General features: G+C 41.5%; 1 protein-coding gene across 1 annotated transcript in view; it reads left to right on the forward strand.

Annotated features, from left to right (window-relative positions):
- Positions 1–22,853, forward strand: part of LOC144681248 (ankyrin-2-like) — an 866,008-nt gene that overhangs the window by 196,172 nt on the left and 646,983 nt on the right. Inside the window, exon 3 of the mRNA XM_078542889.1 lies at positions 8,725–8,817. Within this exon, the coding sequence (XP_078399015.1) occupies positions 8,725–8,817 (93 nt within the window). The remainder of the gene's footprint in view (positions 1–8,724; positions 8,818–22,853) is intronic.

Raw genomic sequence — 22,853 nt, forward strand, 5'->3', positions numbered from 1 at the left:
CATCAGACAGTTGTTCATTTAAAGCAGAAAAACAGATGGATAAATTTAATGGATAAACATGAAGGGATGAGGCAAGTGGGCAGTCAACTGGAAGTTGTTGATGAGGAGCAAATTTAGACAATGTGGAGACCTTGAGCAGAAAAGAAATCTTAATATTATCTAAGAGAATGTTATGTAGCTACAATCATACAAACTTTTAACTTTGAGAACGTTTATAACATAATGGTTAGGCAATTCTTGTCCCAATTGCCCTAGTCAGATATCATTGATTATATGGTACACCCCAGCATTTGATTTTCAAAAATTCTTTCACAGGACGTGGCATTGCTGGCTAGGCCAACATTTGTTGCCCATCCCTAAATTATTGTTATTAAAAGTAAGACTGAATTTCCACATGCACATTGCGTTAAATATAGAAACAGTTCCAATAAGGCAGAATTTTGTCTTTAGCACCTGGCTGGAAATATTACCTGGTACAGAGCAGAGTGCAAAGTGGCAAAGAGGAACATCCATATGCCTATAACTGAGCTGGGGCGTGAATGTTTTTCCATTATTTTAACAAGAAGTAAACTTGAGCAGGTTTCATTACAGGATTGTGATCCTACATGCACAATTTTACTGTCCATCTTGCACCTGAGTAGTGCTTGCTGTCAAGGTGTTAAAGGCAAAATTCTACCCTAGAATCTTTTTGGGGATGCCCATATTTGATCAGGAGCAATTAGCAGTAATCTGAGTTGTAAATCAAACTTTCTGCTGATATGCCATAGCATAAGGGATCTTCTGGTTGGGAGATTTGAATTCCACTGCAAATTGCCATGAATTTTACATATGATGCTAATTTAATGAATTTAACAAAACTGACCATTATATTGATGATTTACTTGTTTAAGACTAATTAAATCAAGAATTGTAGTTTCCCAATACAAGAACACCAAACCTTTTGGAGACACCCTCCATTGGTGCAGTTGTGGTAGAGTGGAACCCCTCCCCCCAACCTTGAACTGGCCCAAATCAGAAATTCTGACTTAAATACTAGGAAAATTTGCATGGCTAATGTGTGTCATCCAGTGATAGCTCTGCCCCTGTAGGTCTGCTTAAAGAAAAGACTGGCTTGTCAGTTAACAAAATGATCCAGCGGGCTTCTCTTTCTCAGGTATTGGTTTATCAGAAATGCTGCACAGGATTTACTTTAGGAATCTAATTGGATCAAATCGACAGCTCTTTATAAAATTGGAGGGGTATAGAACAGATAGCCAATTCAATCCTGTCAGTTTCCTACTGGGCTGCTTAGAGCAGAGTTGACTTCATTGTATCATTTAAATATTCTCAAAAAGCATATTTTTGTGTTGACCTATGGTCTTTGGAAACATCCACCAATGAGAAAATCAAATTGAATAGCTTATGGACACAGCTTAAGGTAGGAATGACATTATTTTTACTTACACCCCTCCCAGCCTAATCCAGAATTCTAGTTGTAACATTCTGGTTACAGCCAAGGAATCATACAAGTATTAACAGTACAGATAGCATCTCAGCAGTGCTGCATCAAAGTGAATTTATAGCAAAGACCTAATTGTATCTTGTCTACATTATTGACAGTTATCTTCCTTTCGAAAGGTCATGTTAAAGATGTCTGGAATTAGAAACGAATGAGTCACAACTAGTTGCTATGGAAATCTGTCCATATTATATTGCTGTAGTAATATGACTTGCTCATTGTGCCATTGAAATTTTCACAGAAGGCACATAAAAAGGAAAATGGAAGAAATGTATAAGTAATGACTGCTAGTTGTTTGTCTACAATAGTTTTTCATTTACTGGTTTTGCTGGTGCATATCTGTGACTGGTAAAGGATTGAATGTTTGTATTTTTCTAATAGTAACCTACATATTTCTAATCTGTATGGCTTGTTGCTACTTTCTGGGCAAAGAGATAGAATTTTAGAATAGGCCTGGACGTAGGACATTATTTTACGCCTGTTGCTGCCTGTAACATCGCATGTAGTGAAATAACTGAAGCCAAGTTACCATGAGGTGCTCAACCAGTTTATTTGTGTAATTTGAACCGTGATAAGTATTTTTATCTATTTTATAATCATCATGTGGAACAGTCCACAAAAATTAATACAATATTGGTCTAAATAATTGTGCTTGAAAAACTAGTATTGTAGTATTTCTCTGCATTGTCCCAATAATAAAAACATTCTTTCCAAAACCTTATCTAAGAATGGCTTCATCTCACTCAAATTTCTCAAATATAAACAATGAGTCAATGTGACAGCTTCGTACTTTCAATAAACCTAGGACACGCATTAAAATGAAATGGTATTTTAGCCATTGGGCTCTCTTCAGGCAGAATACGTGGGGGAAAAAGCTGCCTGAAGAAAATCCAATGGTAAATACAAAGTATCCTTTTCCGCATGTACTCTTAAAAATTCCAGAGTTACCAATATTGGCGTTTAAAACTTTCTAGCTACAGGGAGCACCTATGGGAAGATTTTCTTGGGTTGCCACCCAGGCACACTTGATTGCCTTAATGAAGACCCAAGAAAATCCCCTCTCTACATACAGTAAAGATATATTGTAAAGTGGTGTTTGGCAACTTCTATTTTTTGTGTATGCTGTGAAAGGTTTGAGGTGAGCGTATGTTTTTTGAGGTGAGCGTATGTTTTTTGAGGTGAGCATATGTTTTTTGAGGTGAGCGTATGTTTTTTGAGGCGAGCGTATGTTTTTTTGAGGTGAGCGTATGTTTTCTTTAATAAGAAAGGTTCTATGATAAAGATGATATGGTAAATTTTAGGGTTTTTTTCCCTAATACAGCCTGTTTTAAGCTGAAAAGTGGAGGAATAAATAATCCTGTAAGATGAGGCCAGTAATTATTGAGTGAAAAATCAATAATAATATAGGCTATTAACCATTTTCCCCTCACTTCTGTTTTCAATTTATCGATTTCTGAAGTGATCGAATATAAACGATTGGATTTCATGGCAGCATGTAAACTGCAATTTATAGTCAAATTTACTATAGACATTGTGCATTTTATTCAGAAGTGTCAAATATAGTGTAAAAAAAAACCACACAAGGTTTGCATCATTTGCTAAGTAATTGATTTGATAGATTTCACTGCATGCTTGCTCCAATTTAAGATCCTTTGGATGAAATAAATTCTAGTTATGAATATCTTGTGCTTGTCATAGTTTATGATGTGATTTTGGGGTTATTTATGACTAAATCACAAAACCTTGCATCCAGACAGCATATTGATAATGGTACTGGACTGGTGATCCAGGGGCCCGGACAAATACCCTCCACATGTTGTAGAATTATTACATCCATAGAATTACATAGAATATATGACACAGAAACAGGCCAGTTGACGCAACCAATCTGTGCCATGTTTATGCTCCCATCTTTCTTCATCTGAATCTACCTTCATAACCATCTATTCCCTTCTCCCTCATATTCTTGTCTAGCTTCCCCTTTAAATGTATCTATTCGCTTCAATCACTTCCTGTGGTAGAGAGTTCCACATACTCAGCCCTCTTTGGGTAAAATTCCTGCAGCAGTGTCCTGGAGCTAAGATTATTAATGCCCAACAACCAAAGCCATCTTCCTTTGTGCTAGCTTTACTCAACCAGTGGAGTGTCCTTTCCCTGATTTCCATTGACTTCAGTTTTTCTCGGGCTCCTTGATGCCATATTCAGTCAAATAAGAACATAAGAAAGAAGTAGACCACAAGCCTGCTCCACCATTCAACGTGATCAAGGCTGGCCATGCCAATGCCGAGACATCCAATACTTCACAACCCTTTGAGTGAAGAAATTTCTCCTCCATATTAGCCCCAAATGACCAGTCCATATTTTGCTCTGCAGCCCTGGTGGAACACAAACTGAGCATCGGTGAGCAGGGTATTGCTGAGTAAGGGACACTTGATAGCACTGTCAATGACACCTTCCATCACTTTGCTCCATCACTGAATATATTTGAGGCTGAGGTAGACAGATCTTTGGTCACTCAGGGAATTGAGGGAGTGTGCAGGAAAATGGAGTTGAGGCAGTAGGGCAGCCTTGATCACATTGGATGGTGGAGCAGGCTCAAAGGGCATCGCTGCAGGAGCCCCTCAGGGCAATGTCCTAAGCTCAATGATCTACAGCTGCTTCATCAATGGCTTTCCCTCCATCATAAGATTAAAAGTGGGGATGTTCATTAATGATTGCACAGTGTTCAGTATCATTCACAACTCCTCAGTTACTGAAACAGTTTGCTCTGCATGCAGCAAGATCTGGACAACATTCAGACTTGGGCTGATAACTGGCAATTAACATGCGTGTCCCACAGTTGCCAGGCACTGACTAAGTCTAACATGAGAGGATATAACCATCTCCTCTTGACGGTCAACAACATTACCATCACTGAATCGTCCATCATCAATATCCTGGGGTTACCATTGACCAGAAACCTAACTGGACCAGCCATATAAATACTGTGGCTACAAGAGATCAGAGACTGGGGATGCTGTAAGTTCACTTCCTGACTTCCCAAAGCCTGTCCACCATCTACAAGAGACAAGCCAGGAATGCGATGTAATACTCCCCACTTGCCTGGATGAGTGCAGCTCAACAACACTCTAGACAGGACAAACCAGCCCACTTGATTGGCACCTTTAAGCATTCCCTCCATCACCAGCACATGGTGGGAGCAGTGTGTACCATCTACAAGATGCATTGTAACAACTTGCAAAGCTTCCTTCGACAGCATCTTCCAAACCTGTGACCATTATCACCCAGAAGAACAAGGACAGCAGATGCATGGAGACACCCCCACCTGCAAGTTCCTATCCGAGTTACACACCATCCTGACACTTAGAGCTATATCACCGTTCCTTCACTGTTGCTGGGTCAAAGTCCTGGAACATCCTTTATGACAGCACTGTCGGTGCTGTCAAGTGGACTGTAGTGGTACAGAAGGCAGCTCACCACTACCGTCTCAAGGGCAATTAGGGATGGGTAACAAACGCTGGCCTTGCCAGCAATGCTAACAACCCATGAGCAAATAAAGATGACGGAGAGATGAGACAAGGGCTTGGGGGGAAAGTACATTTTATGTTTTAATACTTCTGACACAGAGCAATGGGACTGCATACTAGGAATTCAGCAGCAGAGATCTATGTACCCTGCTAAAAATCCAAGAAAGTTATACAATCAGATGGAACTATCTAGATTTAAACTTTGCAACTAATCATGCAAAAGAGAAATGTTCTTTCCATAATTTTAATGGCTTGTGCAGTCACGTCCAGTAAAATTGAGTGTCTTAAGCAATTATGAAAGCATTGTGAAATAGTTTGTTCCAGTTATAAAAGAAAATAAAACATATTTTTGAGCACATTTTGTCATTATCAGAAAGAACAGACTCTTGCCAAATTGCGACACAGTGAACATTTCACAGTTCATTTAACAGTCCTGCTTTTTTTTGTTCATGTTCAACTGGGCAATAATGATTGATGTGTATCAGCAAGATTTATAGGTATTGCATGATAGCATAAAGCTTATTTGTTGTCATTATTTGAAGTCAAAATTCCCCATGTTCAGTCCTGGTGAGTGAAGCTTTGTGCTTGGAATGCAATTTAAGAATTTATCTCTTATGCATTGTCATAAATTTCTATTTGGAAGTCAGATTTCCTCCTCGTTAAGGGTTTAGCAATAGCTGAAATAACAAAGATTTTATTCACTGGTTCAAAGGCATCCTTAGAGCCATGTAAAATGATGCTTTGGTGTAAAAGAGCAGAATTATTTGATATTGATAAAGATCTAAATATGGCTTGGAGTAAAAGCTGGGGAGTAATTTTCATTTTTGACAGGGCCGGAAACTGCTGATAATGGATTGGTCACCTGTGATAAACACTATTCGATTTACTTCACCATTGAAGTCAAAAAAGGCTCTGGGTGATACTGTTTCGATTCTGTATTTAATAGATCAAAACCACGTCGGAAAGCTTAAGTCCTTTTCAGAGGTTGCCTTCATATGTTTTTACTTCAAAACAGGTTAACTGTCCAGCAGTGATTGAATATGTAACCGTAATTATTTAGATTGAATCAGAATTAAAAAAGAAAGTCTGTCTATCATTCATTTTGCTCTAAACTGAGTAGACAAAAATGTCTACAATTAAAATAATTAGGGTGATACATCAATCAATAGAGCAGAATGAATATGGAGCTTAATTAGTTGATTTTCTCCACATTTTTTATTGTATTTAAAAAAAAATACACTAACTAATTAAACATAGATTTCAGTTTAGCTTCTTTTTTTCCCACTTTGCTTCATATATAGATCAATTGAGTTAGAAATGCAGTGAAACTCAATCCTGATCCATGAAAATCAGTCAAACTCATTGTTATAATCTTTATCTTGAGACTTCCCAAAATGTGATAGTTGGATGTTGACAACCATGATGGATCACCATCAAATAATTGCACCTGCTCACAGTGATTAGTATGTTGGAGTCAGCACTTAGCCAGATCTCCCTGTCTGAGGATTCTTTTGACCACCATTCTCTTTTATTGTCATGCTGATGCTATATTTCTGATATAATGACAAAACTCTGCACACCATAGCTGAAATAAGCCATTGACATAGTCAAAAGAAGCTTTGTAGTGATGTGACAATGAAATAGTACAGACCAGAAAGGATTTAGTTTGATCGTTGGTGGGCGTTCATTAGCTGATCTTATGTAGGGTAATCCTGGAGATACTGCAATTGCCTTCAGGGTGTCCTGTTAGGAAAGAAAAAAAACTGAGTTCCCAGTCCTGATTATTTAGCATTAGTTCTGCTAAATAAAACCTGAACTTTGGATGAGAACAGGTTATGGCCTCCACTGCACACATAACCAATTGACACACGCTACCTTCATGTGAAAAGTGATCATCGAAAGGTACAGGAGAGCCAGAATTCTGTATGAGTTGCTATGTTCAGATGAGGCAGATAAAAGGGAAAAAAATCAAAGGGAAGAGATAGAGAAAACAGAATCTTCAAATCCAACTCATTATGGTCTAACTGCTATAAAATTCTAAAGCAACAAACCTATGATCATCGCTATTATTTGGCCCATAAAGTGTCACTGGCAATTCTAGGTAAAACTGCCTCAAGTAGTCACAAGTGACATGAAATTAATAAGGTTTAATATTCAAACAAATCTGTGAATACTTCAGCAAGTGAATAACATTGATCTTTGTGATGATGCTTTAATTCCTCCTAGCCTGGATAGCTGCATTTTGCTTTTAGAAACTTCACTCCTATTTTTCCCCTTTGCAGCATCTGTGCTTCTCTTCTCATTTTGCTTGTGCAATATTAGCTGCTCATTTAAAAAATATAGCTTAACCTCCCTCCAAGCTTAGGGGAGGGGTCAGAATGGCTTTACATATGCTGCACTGCATGTGCTCATGGAATTAAGAAAATTGATTAACTAAAAGGAGCCTGACTATGTCTTTGAAAACTTGATTTCTTTCTTTTTAATATTTTATTTCCTGTTCAATTTCTACTACCTGTCTATATGTTTCATATAGATTCACTTAATCCGTTATTCAATTAATGGATTTGTGAAATGCATACTTAAGTAATATTTTAAATGAATGCTGCTTGCCAGATTTTGTGAAAGTGCAGGATATTTGTGTGTTTATTTGGATTTATTATGGAGGTAGTTTCCAATTGCTTAAATTATGCTGAAAACCAATATTAAGTATTGAAATTAGATGGGAACCCCCACATTAATAACGTAATGTTCCTGCACTATTCACTAGGGATGAGCGTTTGAATTTTGGCTTTGGCTTTGGAAGATGAAAGTTTGCCTATTCATAAAGGCCAAGTCAAAGAACAACCCTGACAGCCCAGAGCAATGTGTTATCTTCTCTTGATAAACCAAGGAACATAAGCATATTCCCCCATTAAACTGCTACACATCACATGCATATGCATCACGAGACTGGCAAGGAATGTACACATAAACACATGGCAAGATCAACAGAGCCCAGGCCCATGCATATTAGTTCAACTGCTACCTGTAGTAACACTCAAGACTGATATCAGACAATACACATAGACACATAGCCATCACAGGACTATTGAAAACTGAATATGTCTCTGTTGACCCCCCTCTCATTCTCCCTTCCAAAACTGCCTGCACTATTGTGGAAATTAAAATACACACTTACCTATGAGATCGTTGTAAATTTAGTGTATGCTTGTAACTAGCCCCCCCACACCCACCCCAAAAAAAACCCACCTAAAGTGCTACAATTATAGGACCATCAAGAATCAGACAGTCCTTATAAGATCACTGAAGATTGGAGTTGTATTTATAATTAAGCAATATAGAACTATCTCTTGTTCCTCAACAAATTGGCCAGGAATCAAGTCTTCAAAAAAATGTTTAAGTGCAATTATTTTAGCTACAACTACCAAATTAAAAGAAACAAGACCTGGCAAACTCATGTCTCTGTGAATAAATTGAAATATTAAATTCTGACCACTTTGGGTTTTCAGTTTGGCTGAGCGCTCATCCCTATCAGTCACAGAGGGTTGCTTATCAGTAAAATGTCACTTTGCAGCAGTTTGAATTACAGGAATTGAAAGCTCCTGTTATTTGCTTGCTAACAGTATAATACCACACTGCATTGCCAATGGTTTAATTTCTTACACCGTGACTCTTCTTTTCTTAATTCCCACATGACAGCAAGGTGGGAGTGAAATCACCCCCACTCCCCGGGAGAGATTGTTACGTCACAGGGTAACTTTCCAGGATCAGATGGTCCCAAGTCGTCAGGAGGTAAAGGCTTAATAAGCACGTACTTGTAGTGCTGGACTTCTGTCATAAGCTCGAAAGGAATCTTGAGATCTGAATTACAAGAAGTCATGCTTTACCTGTCCATGTAAAAGTCACACCAGCATTATTAACCAGCTTTTCCCCAGCAATAACAAATTGGCCAATTTTTTGTGAAATGAATGCATCTTGTGGCTTGAAATCCTGTCATTTGCATGTAATTAATCACATTTCCAAATGTTGCATTTAAGCAAAACCGATTGTTCTATTAAATGTCTTGGTGGCATTAAGTAATCTTGCAATAAAGTTGAAACTGTGGTAAATTGTTGGAAAAATCCAAATGTTAGTGAGTAAACAACTTCCATATACAAAGTTCTCTTTCAAAACTGGTATGCAAACAAATATTATTGTATTACCAAATTGAAACTGTCTTGCATTGAAGAGATTTTTTATGAGGTACTTTATTTTGTTGAAGAAAATGCAAGGAATGCATCCAGTCAGGTCTAACTTACCAAAATGTGCTTTTCCGAAATCTTTTTCAAAAATTGAGTTAATAATGAGCTGTTTGGCTTTTCATTTGCAGGTATCACTGTTTTTTAAGGCTATGCACAGGAACTTGAGTCTACAAATTACATGATGGTCCCAGCGTGATTCTGGAGCTATCCCCATGGGAGGGATGCCAGAAAATAGGGTGCATCCAGGAATGTCTGGGTTTCTACCCACTTCTTAAATTTCCATGATTTTGTGAACACATCTCCCTAGTTAAGTGCGTTACAGGTTGTGTCTGTGTCTCTGCAGGCTACTCAAAGATTCCCACCATTCCCACCAGTGGGTCTGATGTCTGCTGAGAGCAAGTAGAGTTTAAATTTGGGGAGGTCAACATTGAATTATCCTGGAAGTGGTAAGGTGGTGCTCCAAGATCACACTAGCTCCATGGGTCAAGTGCCCTCATGCTACGGGCACAGGCACCTACCACCAAGCCCCCAACAAACATTGTTTAAATGTTCCCATCACCAGGAATTGGGCTGGGGTCTCCACCAGGACAGAAATTCTGTACTTCCATTGTTCTGAAAGCGCAACGGTGCAACAGAATATTTGGCATATGGTTTTTCAACTTTCTGTTTCTTGATGGGGAATTTTAAACCTCAAAAATGGATGGATTTGGGTTGGGTGGAAGATGATTGTTAAATATCTGAAATCTACCTCTGGCTCTCGTACTCTTTGTGTTCTTTCATGGGGTGTTGGCATCGTTGACAAGGCCAGCATTTATTGCCCATCCCTAATTGCCCTTGAACTGAGTGGTTTGTGAGGTCATTTGAAGGGCAATTAAAAGTCAACCACATTGCTGTGGATCTGGAGTCACGTGTAGGCCTGACCAGGTAAGGATGGCAGATTTTTTTTTCTTTATTCTTTCATGGTATGTGGACATTGTTGGTAAGGCCAGCATTTATTTCCATGCATAATTGCCCTTGAACTGCATGGCTTGCTAGGCCATGCCAGAGGGCAGTAAAGGGTCAACCACATTGCTGTTGGTCTGGAGTTACATGTAGGCCAGACAGGGTAAGGATGGCAGATTTCCTTCCCTAAAGGACATTAGTAAACCAGATGGGTTTTTACCTAGACAATGGTTTCATGGTCACCATTACTGAGACTAGCTTTTTTTTTAAAATTGCAAATTGAATTTAAGTTTCACTAGTTGCCATGGTGGGATTTGAACCTGTGTCTCCAGAGCATTAGCCTGGGTCTTTGGATTATTATCCCAGTGACATTACCCCTACATCACTGCCTCCCCTGAACCAGATGTTTTTTTAAGACAATCAATAATAATTTTGTTAAAAACAAAAACAAAAATAAAAACAAAAAACTGCGGATGTTGGAAATCCAAAACAAAAACAGAAACAGAAATACCTGGAAAAACTCAGCAGGTCTGGCAGCATCGGCGGAGAGGAGTTCTGTTGAAGGGTCATGAGGACTCGAAACGTCAACTGTACTCCTCTCCGTTGATGCTGCCAGACCTGCTGAGTTTTTCCAGGTATTTCTGTTTCTGTTTTTGTTAATAATAATTTTGTGGTCACCATTACTGAGGCCAGCTTTCAATTTATTAATTGAATTTAAATTCCTCCAGCTGCCATGGTGGGATTTTGAACTTGTCCTCTCAGAAGTTCAACAGAGGTTCAGCCTGGGCCTCTGGAATTACTAGCCCTGTGACGTTATCACTTTCAGTTCTAACAGATGTTGTCAAAGGTGGAGTGCACAAGCAACTAGCTTGCAGGAAGCGAGTTGGTCATTTAAATATTATAATGAGGCTACTTGCCTCAGAATTAACCACTCCCTTAAATTTAACCCAGGCCTTGGGAAACCCAGCAGCTAAAAGGAGATGAGGACTGCTGGTTCCAGGAGGTAATTGTCTTTGCAGTTAACTGCTTGATCCAGTTTGCTTGCTTCATCCATTTTTTGTGATCAGACACCCCACTGCTGTTCCCCTTCCAATCTCCGCACCCCCCACACCCCCCCACACCCCCCTGCAAACCCACCCCACCCCACCCCACCACGTTTCTGATCTCCTCTCTGTGTTCTGGTCTTTCCCTGGTCTTTCTCCCAACCCTGGCCTGTGATCACCTACCTAGCTTCCAATCTTTGAATCACTCTCTCCCTTTTTGCTCTCTGGCTACTTCCTGGTGCTGAAGGCATACCTACTTGAGCCAGCCGGCCTCTCAATCTGACTGACTGAGCTCGGGAAATGGAAATAAAAATACAAATCAGTCCTACCATTAAATTTGCTAGAAATTGAAGGTGACCACAAAGCTGCCTCCAACTCTACTGCCTCCTTCCACCCTGAACCTGGGATAAGACAGGGACCTCTTTCTCATTGTATGGTCTTAACACGGCTGTATCTAATAATGATATTAGATAACATTTTAGACTTCAGTGGAATTCATTTTTGGCAATGTCCGGTTAGGGATTTTGAGACTATGGCTTATTTGCATGAGGCAGTACCAACAGTATCTGGTATTATGACAAGACCAAAAATTCATCATGAAAGTTCAGTGTCATCAAATTTCTGCTTTAATAAAATGCCAGGCAATTTCCCGACTTGCGCTACCCGCCTTGACAGCAAAAATCTGACCCGTCGTTCTAGCAGTCTGTGCCAAGTGTCTAAGCACCCTTATCTCTGGATGTACCAACAGCACCCTTATCTCTGGATGTACCAACTGCACTATTACTTATATGATCGCTTTATTACAGTATGTTCTCTCAAGACAGGGTCAATAAACTGCAGTATAGGGCTAGCACAATTGATGGATCAATGATAAATCTGAGTTGGCAGCACCCTCCTGTCATGTTGTATCTAAGAATAGATAATGGCCCAGATCTTCCGGTCTCCATCTCATTGGAGACCAGACGTGCGACCCAAGATCGTGCATCGGGACCCCGCAGAAGTTCTGATGCACTGACCTTTGTAGGAATTGCCCAGGAAGTTTCAAGTTCCGAAGGGCAATTCTCCTGCTTCTCTGAGTCAGAGTCAGAAACTTCAGACAGTTCTGACGCACTCACCTGGATAGTTACCCCAGAAATGTTAAACAGAAAAATCCTAGTCTAACTCCTGGGTAACTACAGACCCCTAGTCATTCACACTGACACCCAATGCGCCCCGGCCACCACCCCCCACCCCAAATCCACCCCGTTCCAACCCGACACAACTACCCGTCCTGACCCAGCCTAACACGACCACCCCGATACATTCACCCACTACCCACCTCACTCCCTGCCACCTACCAATCTGCCATCCTACTCACCTGCCACCCTACCTACTTCCCTAACTGCCTCACCAACTTTACCCACCTACCCACTTACCTCACCCATCCTACAACCCTGCCCACTCACCCATTCACTCAGTCACTGACATTCACACTTACCTTACGGCAGCTAGTGCCGTAAAGAGTGGGTGTTATTTGTCTCTCTAGAAATGTGTTAAATGAATGCATGAAAGAGAAATGATGAAAGATACGATATGTCCTGAGGACTCAGGAATGCTCATTTATTGTCGAAGAACTCATGGCCCAGATCTTCCGGTCTCTGGATCATCGAAGACCAGGCGTACAACCAAGATGCGCTTTGTGACATGTCAAAAGACCCGATGCATTGGCCTCCATGGGAATTTTCTAGGAAGTTTGAACTTCCAAACGGGCACTTCCCCTGCTCCCCCAGACCCTTCGCAAAAGCCTCCTCACCTGGATAGTTACCCAGCAAATGTTAGACAAAAAGATCCAAGTCTACCTCCTGGGTAGCTGCACAACTGACCCCCCGAATCATTCACACTGATCCTCTGATTCCCTGCTGCCACCCCCCCCGCCCCTCACCCCACCTGACTACCCTCCAACTACACCTCATGACCCCCACCGCCCCCCTCCCCGACCTGACTAACCATCTGGCCTGACCCACCAACCCCACCTGATCATGCTAACCCCGACCATCCGACTACCCCCCAACCCGGCCTGACTAGCCCCCACCACCCGATCAGACCTGACTACGCTCTAATCCACTATATCTACACACCTATCTACCCACCTCAATCACTAGCTACCCTACCACCTACCCACCTACTACCCTACCCAGTTAAACTCTACGACCCTACCTACCTCCTACCCTGCCATACTACCCACCTGCCACCCTACCCCTTATCCCCCATTCCATACACCAAGCAACCTTATATCCTACCCACTTACCTGACCAATCCTACCCACCTAGCCACTTAACCTCACCCACCCTATCTGCTTACCTACTTACCACCCGACCCATTCTCTCATTCACCCATTCATTAACATTGACCCATTAACTAACATTTACACTGGACATTTAAACACCGTATGGCAGCTAGTGCTGTAAAAAGTGGATGGGTCCAGTTTTTCCTCTGACGCTGCAGCTCTCTGATGGAGCTCTTGGACGGAAGCTGCATTTTGCATTTCAGAAGAAGCCAGGCCCTGAAGACCTGGCCAGCATTGGGGCGGGAAAAAATAGGAGCTTAGCAGCAATCTGAGGATGATTGCTGCTCCTCCGAGCACTGGACCCATATTTCCCATTCACTCCAATTCGGATGTATTTTCAGAAAGCCAGGAGGGACAAGTGATTCTGACTGACTCCCCATGCAAACCTTGCCACTTTACATGAAATCATGATCAAAATCTGCATGACTAGAAGGAAGTCTTTGATTTTCTGTTATAGAAACTCTCCTGGTTTGTAGACCATAGAAATGACTTGAGGCTCAGGATGCTAGAATTGGCAGCTGTTTCCTCTTTTCATGACAGTCACTTATTTGGACTTCACTTTGTGAATTTTAGTTCATGAATTATGTTATAAGAACATATATATGATCCCACTTGAACCACTGATGGATGACAGTGACATTGGTGGCATAAACTCACCTGCGAACAGTTGGTGAACTACTTTTCCTCTAGTCATCTACCATTAGTTCTGGATTTTTACTGTTAGGGCAGGAGTCCATCCTCACTCCTGTCCCTATCAAAGTTGATTCCAAAATCTATCTACCTAAGAATGACACAGAACTAGTGAGTGTGGCATGTATACAATGAATCAGGGGAAAAGAAACATGCAGTATTATGAGAATAGCTTAGGCATATTTCAATGTATTGTTAGATGGACAGATGTGTGTCTTCTGGGGCATTGACTTTAGGATTGAACCCAACGCATGCAGTTGAGGCTTTTATTGAAGAACAAGGATTGCCAAGCATCCCTTGTGAGTATCTTTCCCTTTTCAAAATCTGTTAAATGTGTCATTTGTAATAGAAAGCTGTGTAAAGATTTATTTGCACTCCATCTGATGCTAAATTTATAGTGTAAATCAAAAGATAAGGCTGAACTAGACTCCAGAACCTTCTCTGTATGGGCAGACTCATTTCTTGGAGTTGATCCATTCTATCTTCAGAGTTTGATTTATCCTATGTGGCCTCCATATTGAAAGTGAATGTTAATGGGTACAGATTTTCTTTGCCTATCTTATCTTAATCTGTCATAATCTTGTACACCTCTATCAAATCTCCCCTCAAACTCCTTTGGCCCAAAGAGAACAATCCCAGCTTCTTCATCCTAATTTTGTAGCTGAAGTCCCTCATCTCTAGGACCATTCTCGTAAATTTCCTCAGTACCCTTGCAAGGACCCTCACATCCTTCCTAAAGCGTGGTGACCAGAGCTGGACACAATGTTGTAGTCGTAGCCAAATGAGAGCTTTATAAAGGTTCAGCATAACTTCCCTGTTTTTGTACTCAATATCTCTATTTGTGGAGCCCAATATCTGTTATGCTTTGCTCACCACTCTCTCAATATGTCCTGCCATCTTCAAAGACTTATGCACATGAACCCTCAGGTCCCTCTGTACCTACACAATCTTTAGAACTGTGCCATTTAGTTTGTTGTCTTTTCCTGTCCCTTCTGCCAAAATACATCACCTCACACTTCTCTGTCTTAAATTTGATCTGCCACTTGACTGCCCATTCTTCTAGTCTGTCTGTGTCCTGTTGCAGTCAATTTATATCATCCTCGCTGTTTACCACTCCTCCAAGTTTGGTATCTTCAGCAAATTTTGAAATTTTACCCTGTAGTCCGCCATCCGCACCATACATATGCAAGGAAGTATTCCATAAATGGCATGACAGTAGGAAGTTCTGAGGAACAAAGGAACCTTGGCGTGCATGTCCATAGATCTCTGAAGGCGGAGGGGCATGTTAGTGGGGTGGTGAAAAGGGCATATGGGACACTTGCCTTTATCAATCGAGGCATAGATTACAAAAGTAGGGAGGTCACGTTGGAGTTGTTTAGAACCTTGGTGAGGCCACAGCTGGAGTACTGTGTGCAGTTCCGGTTGCCACATTATAGGAAGGATGTGATTGCACTGGAGGGGGCGCAGAGGAGATTCACCAGGATGTTGCCTGGGATGGAACATTTAAGTTATGAAGAGAGGTTGGATAGACTTTGGTTGTTTTCATTGGAGCAGAGAAGACTGAGGGGCAACGTGATCGAGGTGTACAAGATTGAGGGGCATGGATAGGGTGGATAGGGAGCAGCTGTTCCCCTTAGTTGAAGGGTCAGTCACAAGGGGACATAAGTTCAAGGTGAGGGGCAGGAGGTTTAGGGAGGATGTGAGGAAAAACTTTTTTACCAGAGGGTGGTGACGGTCTGGAATGCACTGCCTGGGAGGGTGGTGGAGACGGGTTGCCTCACATCGTTTAAAAAGTACCTGGATGAGCACTTGGCATGTCATAACATTCAAGGCTATGGGCCAAATGCTGGTAAATAGGATTAGGTAGGTAGGTCAGGTGTTTCTCACGTGTCAATGCAGACTCGATGGGCCGAAGGGCCTCTTCTGCACTCTGTGATTCTGTGATATATCTATATATCAAAAAAAAAGCAGTGGTCCTAACACTGAACCTTTGGAAATACCCCTACCATCCTCCAGTCTGAAAAACAACCATTTAAAAGGACTCATTGTTTTCTGTCCTTAAGCCAATTTTTTTATCCAAGCTTCCCATTCAATGAGCCTCAATTTTGTTAACCAGCCTTTTATATGGTACTTTGTTAAATGTTTTCTTAAAATACCTATAGACAACACCCATTGCTTTCGCTTCATCAATCTTCATTGTTACTAAATCAAAAAATTCAATTAGATTGGTTAAGCACTATATGTCTTTTCCAAATCAGTGCCAGCTCTCCTTTAATTAACTCAAACCTCTCCAAGTCCCTGTTAATTTTTCCCTGACTATTGTTTCTAAAACCTTACCCACCACTGATGTTAAACTAACCGGCCTGTAGTTACTAGGAATGTCCTTTCACCCTTTCTTGAATAAGGATGTCACATTTGTCACTCAATCCAATCCTCTGGAATTGGATCGAGTGGCAAATCCTCTCTAATAGGACCCACTCCACTTCTTACTACCCACTTAAATTTACATATGCTAGTAGAAGATTTTTGGTTCCATTTCATGTCAACTGCCATTTTATTTTCATATCCTCTCTTTGCCAGCCTTATTTTCCTCTCCACCCCCTCTCAACTTGTTGTAATTCAGCTGATTCTCATTTGAAGAATTCATGAGACATCCATGATGCACCCTCTTTTTTTTTTGTTTTGTCATATGCTCTATTTCCCTTGTCACCCAAAGATCCCTGGCTTTAGTTCCCCGACCTTTTGACCTTGTTGGAATGAAATGGGAGAGGCCATTTATTGATTTGCAGGGTGAACAGCCAGTACGGGGACTGGTTATTGTTTTTGAAAGGTTACCCACTATGCTGTCAATGTTATTAAGCACCAGACTCCACCTGAAACACCGTAACCATCTGAGCCAGCAGGCCAATTTAAAAAAATTCTTTCAGATAGATTAAAGGCATAAAGAGATCTATTGTTTAGAAATGTAATTTTCCTAATTGAAATTTATATTACTTTCTGATTTTTTCACGTATTGATTTACTTTACCACTTTAAATTATTTTGTTTCTTTCTGAACACATTTTTGAGAGGATCTTTAACTTTATTAAACCAGCTGAGTTTAAACTGGTACATTGGTAGAAATTTAACTGGCTTGACCTCACATTTCTCTGCATTGAACTCCATATGCCACAGTTTTGCACACTCACTTGATCTAATAATGCCCATTTATAACATTCTCCTGCCAGCCACGTGCATAACAGAATATTCCTAAATTCAGTTCCTGGTTCGGAGTAGTTGTGGCTGGATTTGACGGCCCCCCCCATCCGCCCTCCTCTGCCAGGCATGTTTTCGGCAGGGGGTAGTGAGGGGGGCATATAAAATATGATGGTTGGGTAGCCAGCCACCTTCCCTCCTACGCCCAACCCAGTCCCTATAATATGAGCGGGTGAGGGGCGGGGCTGGGTAAAGCACCCACTAGCCCGCCCATCCTTAGAACTGTTGAAACCCTTAGTATGCCATCTAACTTGCTGTCATCAGCAAATTTGATATATGGCTCTATTCCTTCAGGAAGGAGAAAAGAAGGGAAATCAGGTTGGAGGGAAACCTGCCCAGGTGATCGACAGGGAAGCATATTTTATTGGAGTCTGAGATTTTTTAATGTTCCTTCATCTATTCGAAATTTGGCATTAAAATCTCCATAAAGCCTTAGTATTTTGATAGGGAAAGAAGCACTGGTGGAGAAGTAAAGCAAAAAAACGTTGATCTAAAGCTATGAATACATTTCACGTGGAAACTGGAAACCTTTTCAGGGCATGAAACGCTTTATGCACATGGTACAATGAACCTGGCACTTCATGATTTTTATTCTGTTTCACATTCATGCGTTGAGCTGTAAGATCTGCTAAAGGTTACTTACATAATACTGAATAGTGTGTTGTCAAATTATATTGCTTCTATTCCATAGGAAATCCAATCTAATACTTCTTTTCTCTCTCCCTCTAATTTGCTCCTCATTTTCTCCACTGAGTGTTGAGTGATTCATGCTGGACTGCACTACATGGATAGACTCTAGTACCTCAAACAATTTCCCATTATCTAAGTGGACAGACGGCATTGGCAAACAATTCAATTAATAGGATAGGATCCCTTCTTTACTCAGTTGCTATTCACACTTGTGCACTTCCCAGTAAGCATCACTGCATGGCCATTATGAATATGAGTCCTGGCTGATTTTTTTTTTCTTTCCCTTTCAAGCATACAGAAGCTGAGACCAAGGGCTGAATTTTGAGGGGTTGGGTGGGTGGTTGGTGGTGGGGGTGGGGTGTTCCCATTGGAAAATGAACAACATTAAAAAAAGGCCGCCCTGCAGCAATAATACACTGCGGGTAGCCCTAACAAGCTACAAGGGTCAAACTTCTGCCCCTCAGTGGAAGGAAATCGAGCCCTCGAGAGCTGTCGGCCGATCTGATTGCCAGCAGCACTTGTATTCTGAGCAATGCCAAAACTCAGTAGTGGCCGCTGCTGGGACTGCAAGCAGACTCACAAGGTAGAGTTAAAAACAAAAAGCTAAAAGCTACTGCGGATGCTGGAAATCCAAAACAAAAACAGAATTACCTGGAAAAACTCAGCAGGTCTGGCAGCATCGGTGGAGAAGAACTGAAGTATAGTTAGGAGAGAGGTGAAATATAAGCTGGTCTAAGGTGGGGGGTGGGGGGAAAGAGAAGTTGAGGGTGGGGTGGTTGTAGGGATAAGCAAGCAGTGATAGGAGCAGATAATCAAAAGATGTCACAGACAAAAGGATCAAAGAGGTGTTGAAGGTGGTGATATTATCTAAGAAAAGTGCTAATTAAGAATGGAAGACAGGATACTCAAGGTACAGCTCTAGTGGGGGTGGGGTGGAAAGACTAACAAAGTTTTAGTTTTAGATTTAAAAATAATGGAAATAGGTGGGAAAAGAAGAATCTATATAAATTATTGAAAAAAAAGGGGAGGGGGAAGAAACGGGGTGGGGATGGGGGGAGGGGGAGTTTAAGATCTAAAGTTGTTGAATTCAATATTTGGCCCGGAAGGCTGTAAAGTGCCTAGTCGGAAGATGAGGTGCTGTTCCTCCAGTTTGCGTTGGGCTTCACTGGAACAATGCAGCGAGCCAAGGACAGACATGTGGGCAAGAGAACAGGGTGGAGTGTTAAAATGGCAAGCGACAGGGAGGTTTGGGTCTTTCTTGTGGACAGACCGCCGGTGTTCTGCAAAACGGTCGCCCAGTTTGCGTTTGGTCTCTCCAATGTAGAGGAGACCGCATTGGGAGCAACGAATGCAGTAGACTAAGTTAGGGGAAAAGCAAGTGAAATGCTGCTTCACTTGAAAGGAGTGTTTGGGCCCTTGGACGGTGAGGAGAGAGGAAGTGAAGGGGCAGGTGTTGCATCTTCTGCGTGGGCATGGGGAGGTGCCATAAGTGGGGGTTGAGGAGTAGGGGGTGATGGAGGAGTGGACCAGGGTGTCCCGGAGGGAACGATCCCTACGGAATGCCGCCGGGGGGGAGGTGAAGGGAAGATGTGTTTGGTGGTGGCATCATGCTGGAGTTGGCGGAAATGGCGGAGGATGATCCTTTGAATGCGGAGGCTGGTGGGGTGATAAGTGAGGACAAGGGGGACCCTATCATGTTTCTGGGAGGGAGGAGAAGGCGTGAGGGCGGATGCGCGGGATATGGGCCGGACACGGTTGAGGGCCCTGTCAACGACCGTGGGTGGAAAACCTCGGTTAAGGAAGAAGGAGGACATGTCAGAGAAGCTGTTTTTGAAGGTAGCGTCATCAGAACAGATGCGACGGAGGCGAAGGAACTGAGAGAATGGGATGGAGTCCTTACAGGAAGCGGGGTGTGAGGAGCTGTAGTCGAGGTAGCTGTGGGAGTCGGTAGGCTTGTAATGGCCCAACGAGAGCATGAAGCAGCACCGAAGTAATCATCGATGTACTGGAGAAAGAGTTGTGGGAGGGGGCCGGAGTAGGACTGGAACAAGGAATGTTCCACATACCCCATAAAAAGACAGGCATAGCTGGGGCCCATGCGGGTACCCATAGCCACACCTTTTATTTGGAGGAAGTGAGAAGAGTTAAAGGAGAAATTGTTCAGTGTGAGAACAAGTTCAGCCAGACGGAGGAGAGTAGTGGTGGATGGGGATTGTTTGGGCCTCTGTTCAAGGAAGAAGCTAAGGGCCCTCAGACCATCCTGGTCATCCTGGCTATACGCAAAGTCAAACGAACCCAATGATATATTTTAACACCTGGGTTATTCTACTATTTGCTGTTAATTTTTACTACCCAAGCGTATTAAAGGTAGGAATGAACTAATAGTTTTTTCTCAAAGGGGGAGGGGATAAGAATGTTGCTGACTTATACCTTGCCAGTTACATGCATTTTGTGATGTGCCACAAATTCCAAATTCAAATTTCTCCCATGCCACACTGGGGTGATAGTTGTCTTCATCATTTGGGAAATAAACTGGCAGGATGGATTGTCTTTTGTTGGAAATGAAAACTGAATAATTTTTCTGATGGGCCTTGCAGGCCTGCAGGTTTATTGGCCAAGCGGTGAACATTAAAAGTATTCAGTTGACATTCAGTATTCCAGTGGTTGCAGGTGATATGTTGAAAATTTTAATCCAATGTTTCTACAATTATTTCTATCAACATTACACAGAAGCTCCCGGAAAACTATTTATGATGTTTATTTAGCATGTTGTGAAAAACGGATTCTATAAATTTCAGTTCCGTGCTACATATCGCGGACATTTAAAATATTGAAAGGTATGTGTGTTGTAACTCTCACATGAAACCCATATAATTTGTTCATCATCTACCCAACATCGTGCTCCATTTCTTCAACAGGACCCTGCACATATCCATTTTAGTCCAGTGGATAAACTGCAATAACAGGGATTCCTTTACAGCATTTTACACCATTTTCCTCAGATTGACCAGGCTTGTAAACAAGCACAGAAAGGACCACAATTGGTCTTTCAGCTCAACAGTACTAAGTAATACAGCGTAGAAATGCTAAAAAAATCCCAGCTGTTCATCATTCTGGGGCATCTTTTCCTCTGATTAAAGGTGAGTCCTCCATTCAACTTTTCGAGAAATTAATTGGCGGGGGGAGAATTCATTTAAGAGAATGCACCCCATTCCTAATACTTATTACCCTGAAACCTCTCTTTAAAACATGAATGAATAACATTATCTGGAATATTTTCTTGAAAAGAAATAGTGAAGAAAGGTGAATGCCCTTCCAAGAAACTGCATTTGTGGGATTGGTCTATGTGGAAAAATGATTTCCAAAGATTTCTGTTAGTGTAGTTAAAAATAGTACAATGCACTGGGGGGTGGAATTTTCCTGTCCTTATCACCTGGTTTGCACTTCAGAATGTAGCAATACTGAGAGTCAAAATAGTGCAGTGGATTGAATGTTTTTGTGCCAGTACTCACAGTAGAGGAAAATGATAACATGCCAGACATCTAAGGAAACTAATATTGAATCAGGGATGGAGGCTTACCAACATTAATGTAATCAAAATAACTGAAAAGAAGAAATTAATTGCAGTAAAGAGTGAGAAATCTCCATGGATTAGATGGTTACCACCCCAAGATTTTAAAGGAAGTGGGTGAAAACATTGTAGATATCTTAACATTAATCTTCCAAAGTTCTCTCAATTCAGGAACCATTCCTTTAGATTGGAAGCATGTCATTATGCTATTTAGGAAAGGTAGAAGAGGGAAACTAGTGAATTATAGACCAGTTAGCCTAAAAATTGTTGTTAGGAAATTACTAAAGTCTACAACTCAGGATAGGGGCCAGTTAGCTTAGATGGCTAGCGTATGGTTCAGAATAATGTCAACAGTATGGGTTCCTGTTTTGGCAGAGATAGACTTGGGACCCTGCCTCCTCACCCTGCCCCTGAGAGTGGAAGGCAATGGAAAGCCACCACTGACAAAAACTGCCACGAAAATGGCTCAGGATGAAGCAACAGTAGGCAATGAGCCAAGAATCTGTCTTCAGGCAAAGTACACATGAATGAACGAGTGATTAAGGATAGGGTGACTGAACACCTTGAATATTTTCAGCTGATCAGAGAGAGAGAGCGCACAAATTTGTAAAGTGTAGATCATGCCTGACAAACCCGACTGAACTTTTTGAAGAGGTGACTAAAGTAGTGGACAAGGAACTGTCTGTGGATGTTATTTATGTGGAATTCCAGAAGGCACCTGATAAAGTTCCTCATAAGATACTGTTAGCTAAAGTTGAAATTTGTGGTAAATTATTGACCCGGCTAGGAAATAGAAGTTACGCTACAGCTTTACAAAGCCCTGATCTGACCACATTGCATGTGCTGTGAGAAGCCTGGTGCCTTAGGAAGTATATTTTGGCCTTGGAGGGAGTACAGTTTAGATTTACCAGAATGATACCTGGCTACCAAGGTTTAAATTACAAGACATGAATACACAAACTTGGATTGCACTTATTGGAATTTAGAAGGATTAGTGGTGATCTGTTCAAAATTCTTGAGATATTGAGGGAAACAGGGTAAATAGAGAAAATTATTTCTGCTGGTTGGAGA

The sequence above is a fragment of the Cetorhinus maximus genome, chromosome 1, assembly GCF_964194155.1.
Source record: "Cetorhinus maximus chromosome 1, sCetMax3.hap1.1, whole genome shotgun sequence".
NCBI lineage: Eukaryota > Metazoa > Chordata > Chondrichthyes > Lamniformes > Cetorhinidae > Cetorhinus > Cetorhinus maximus.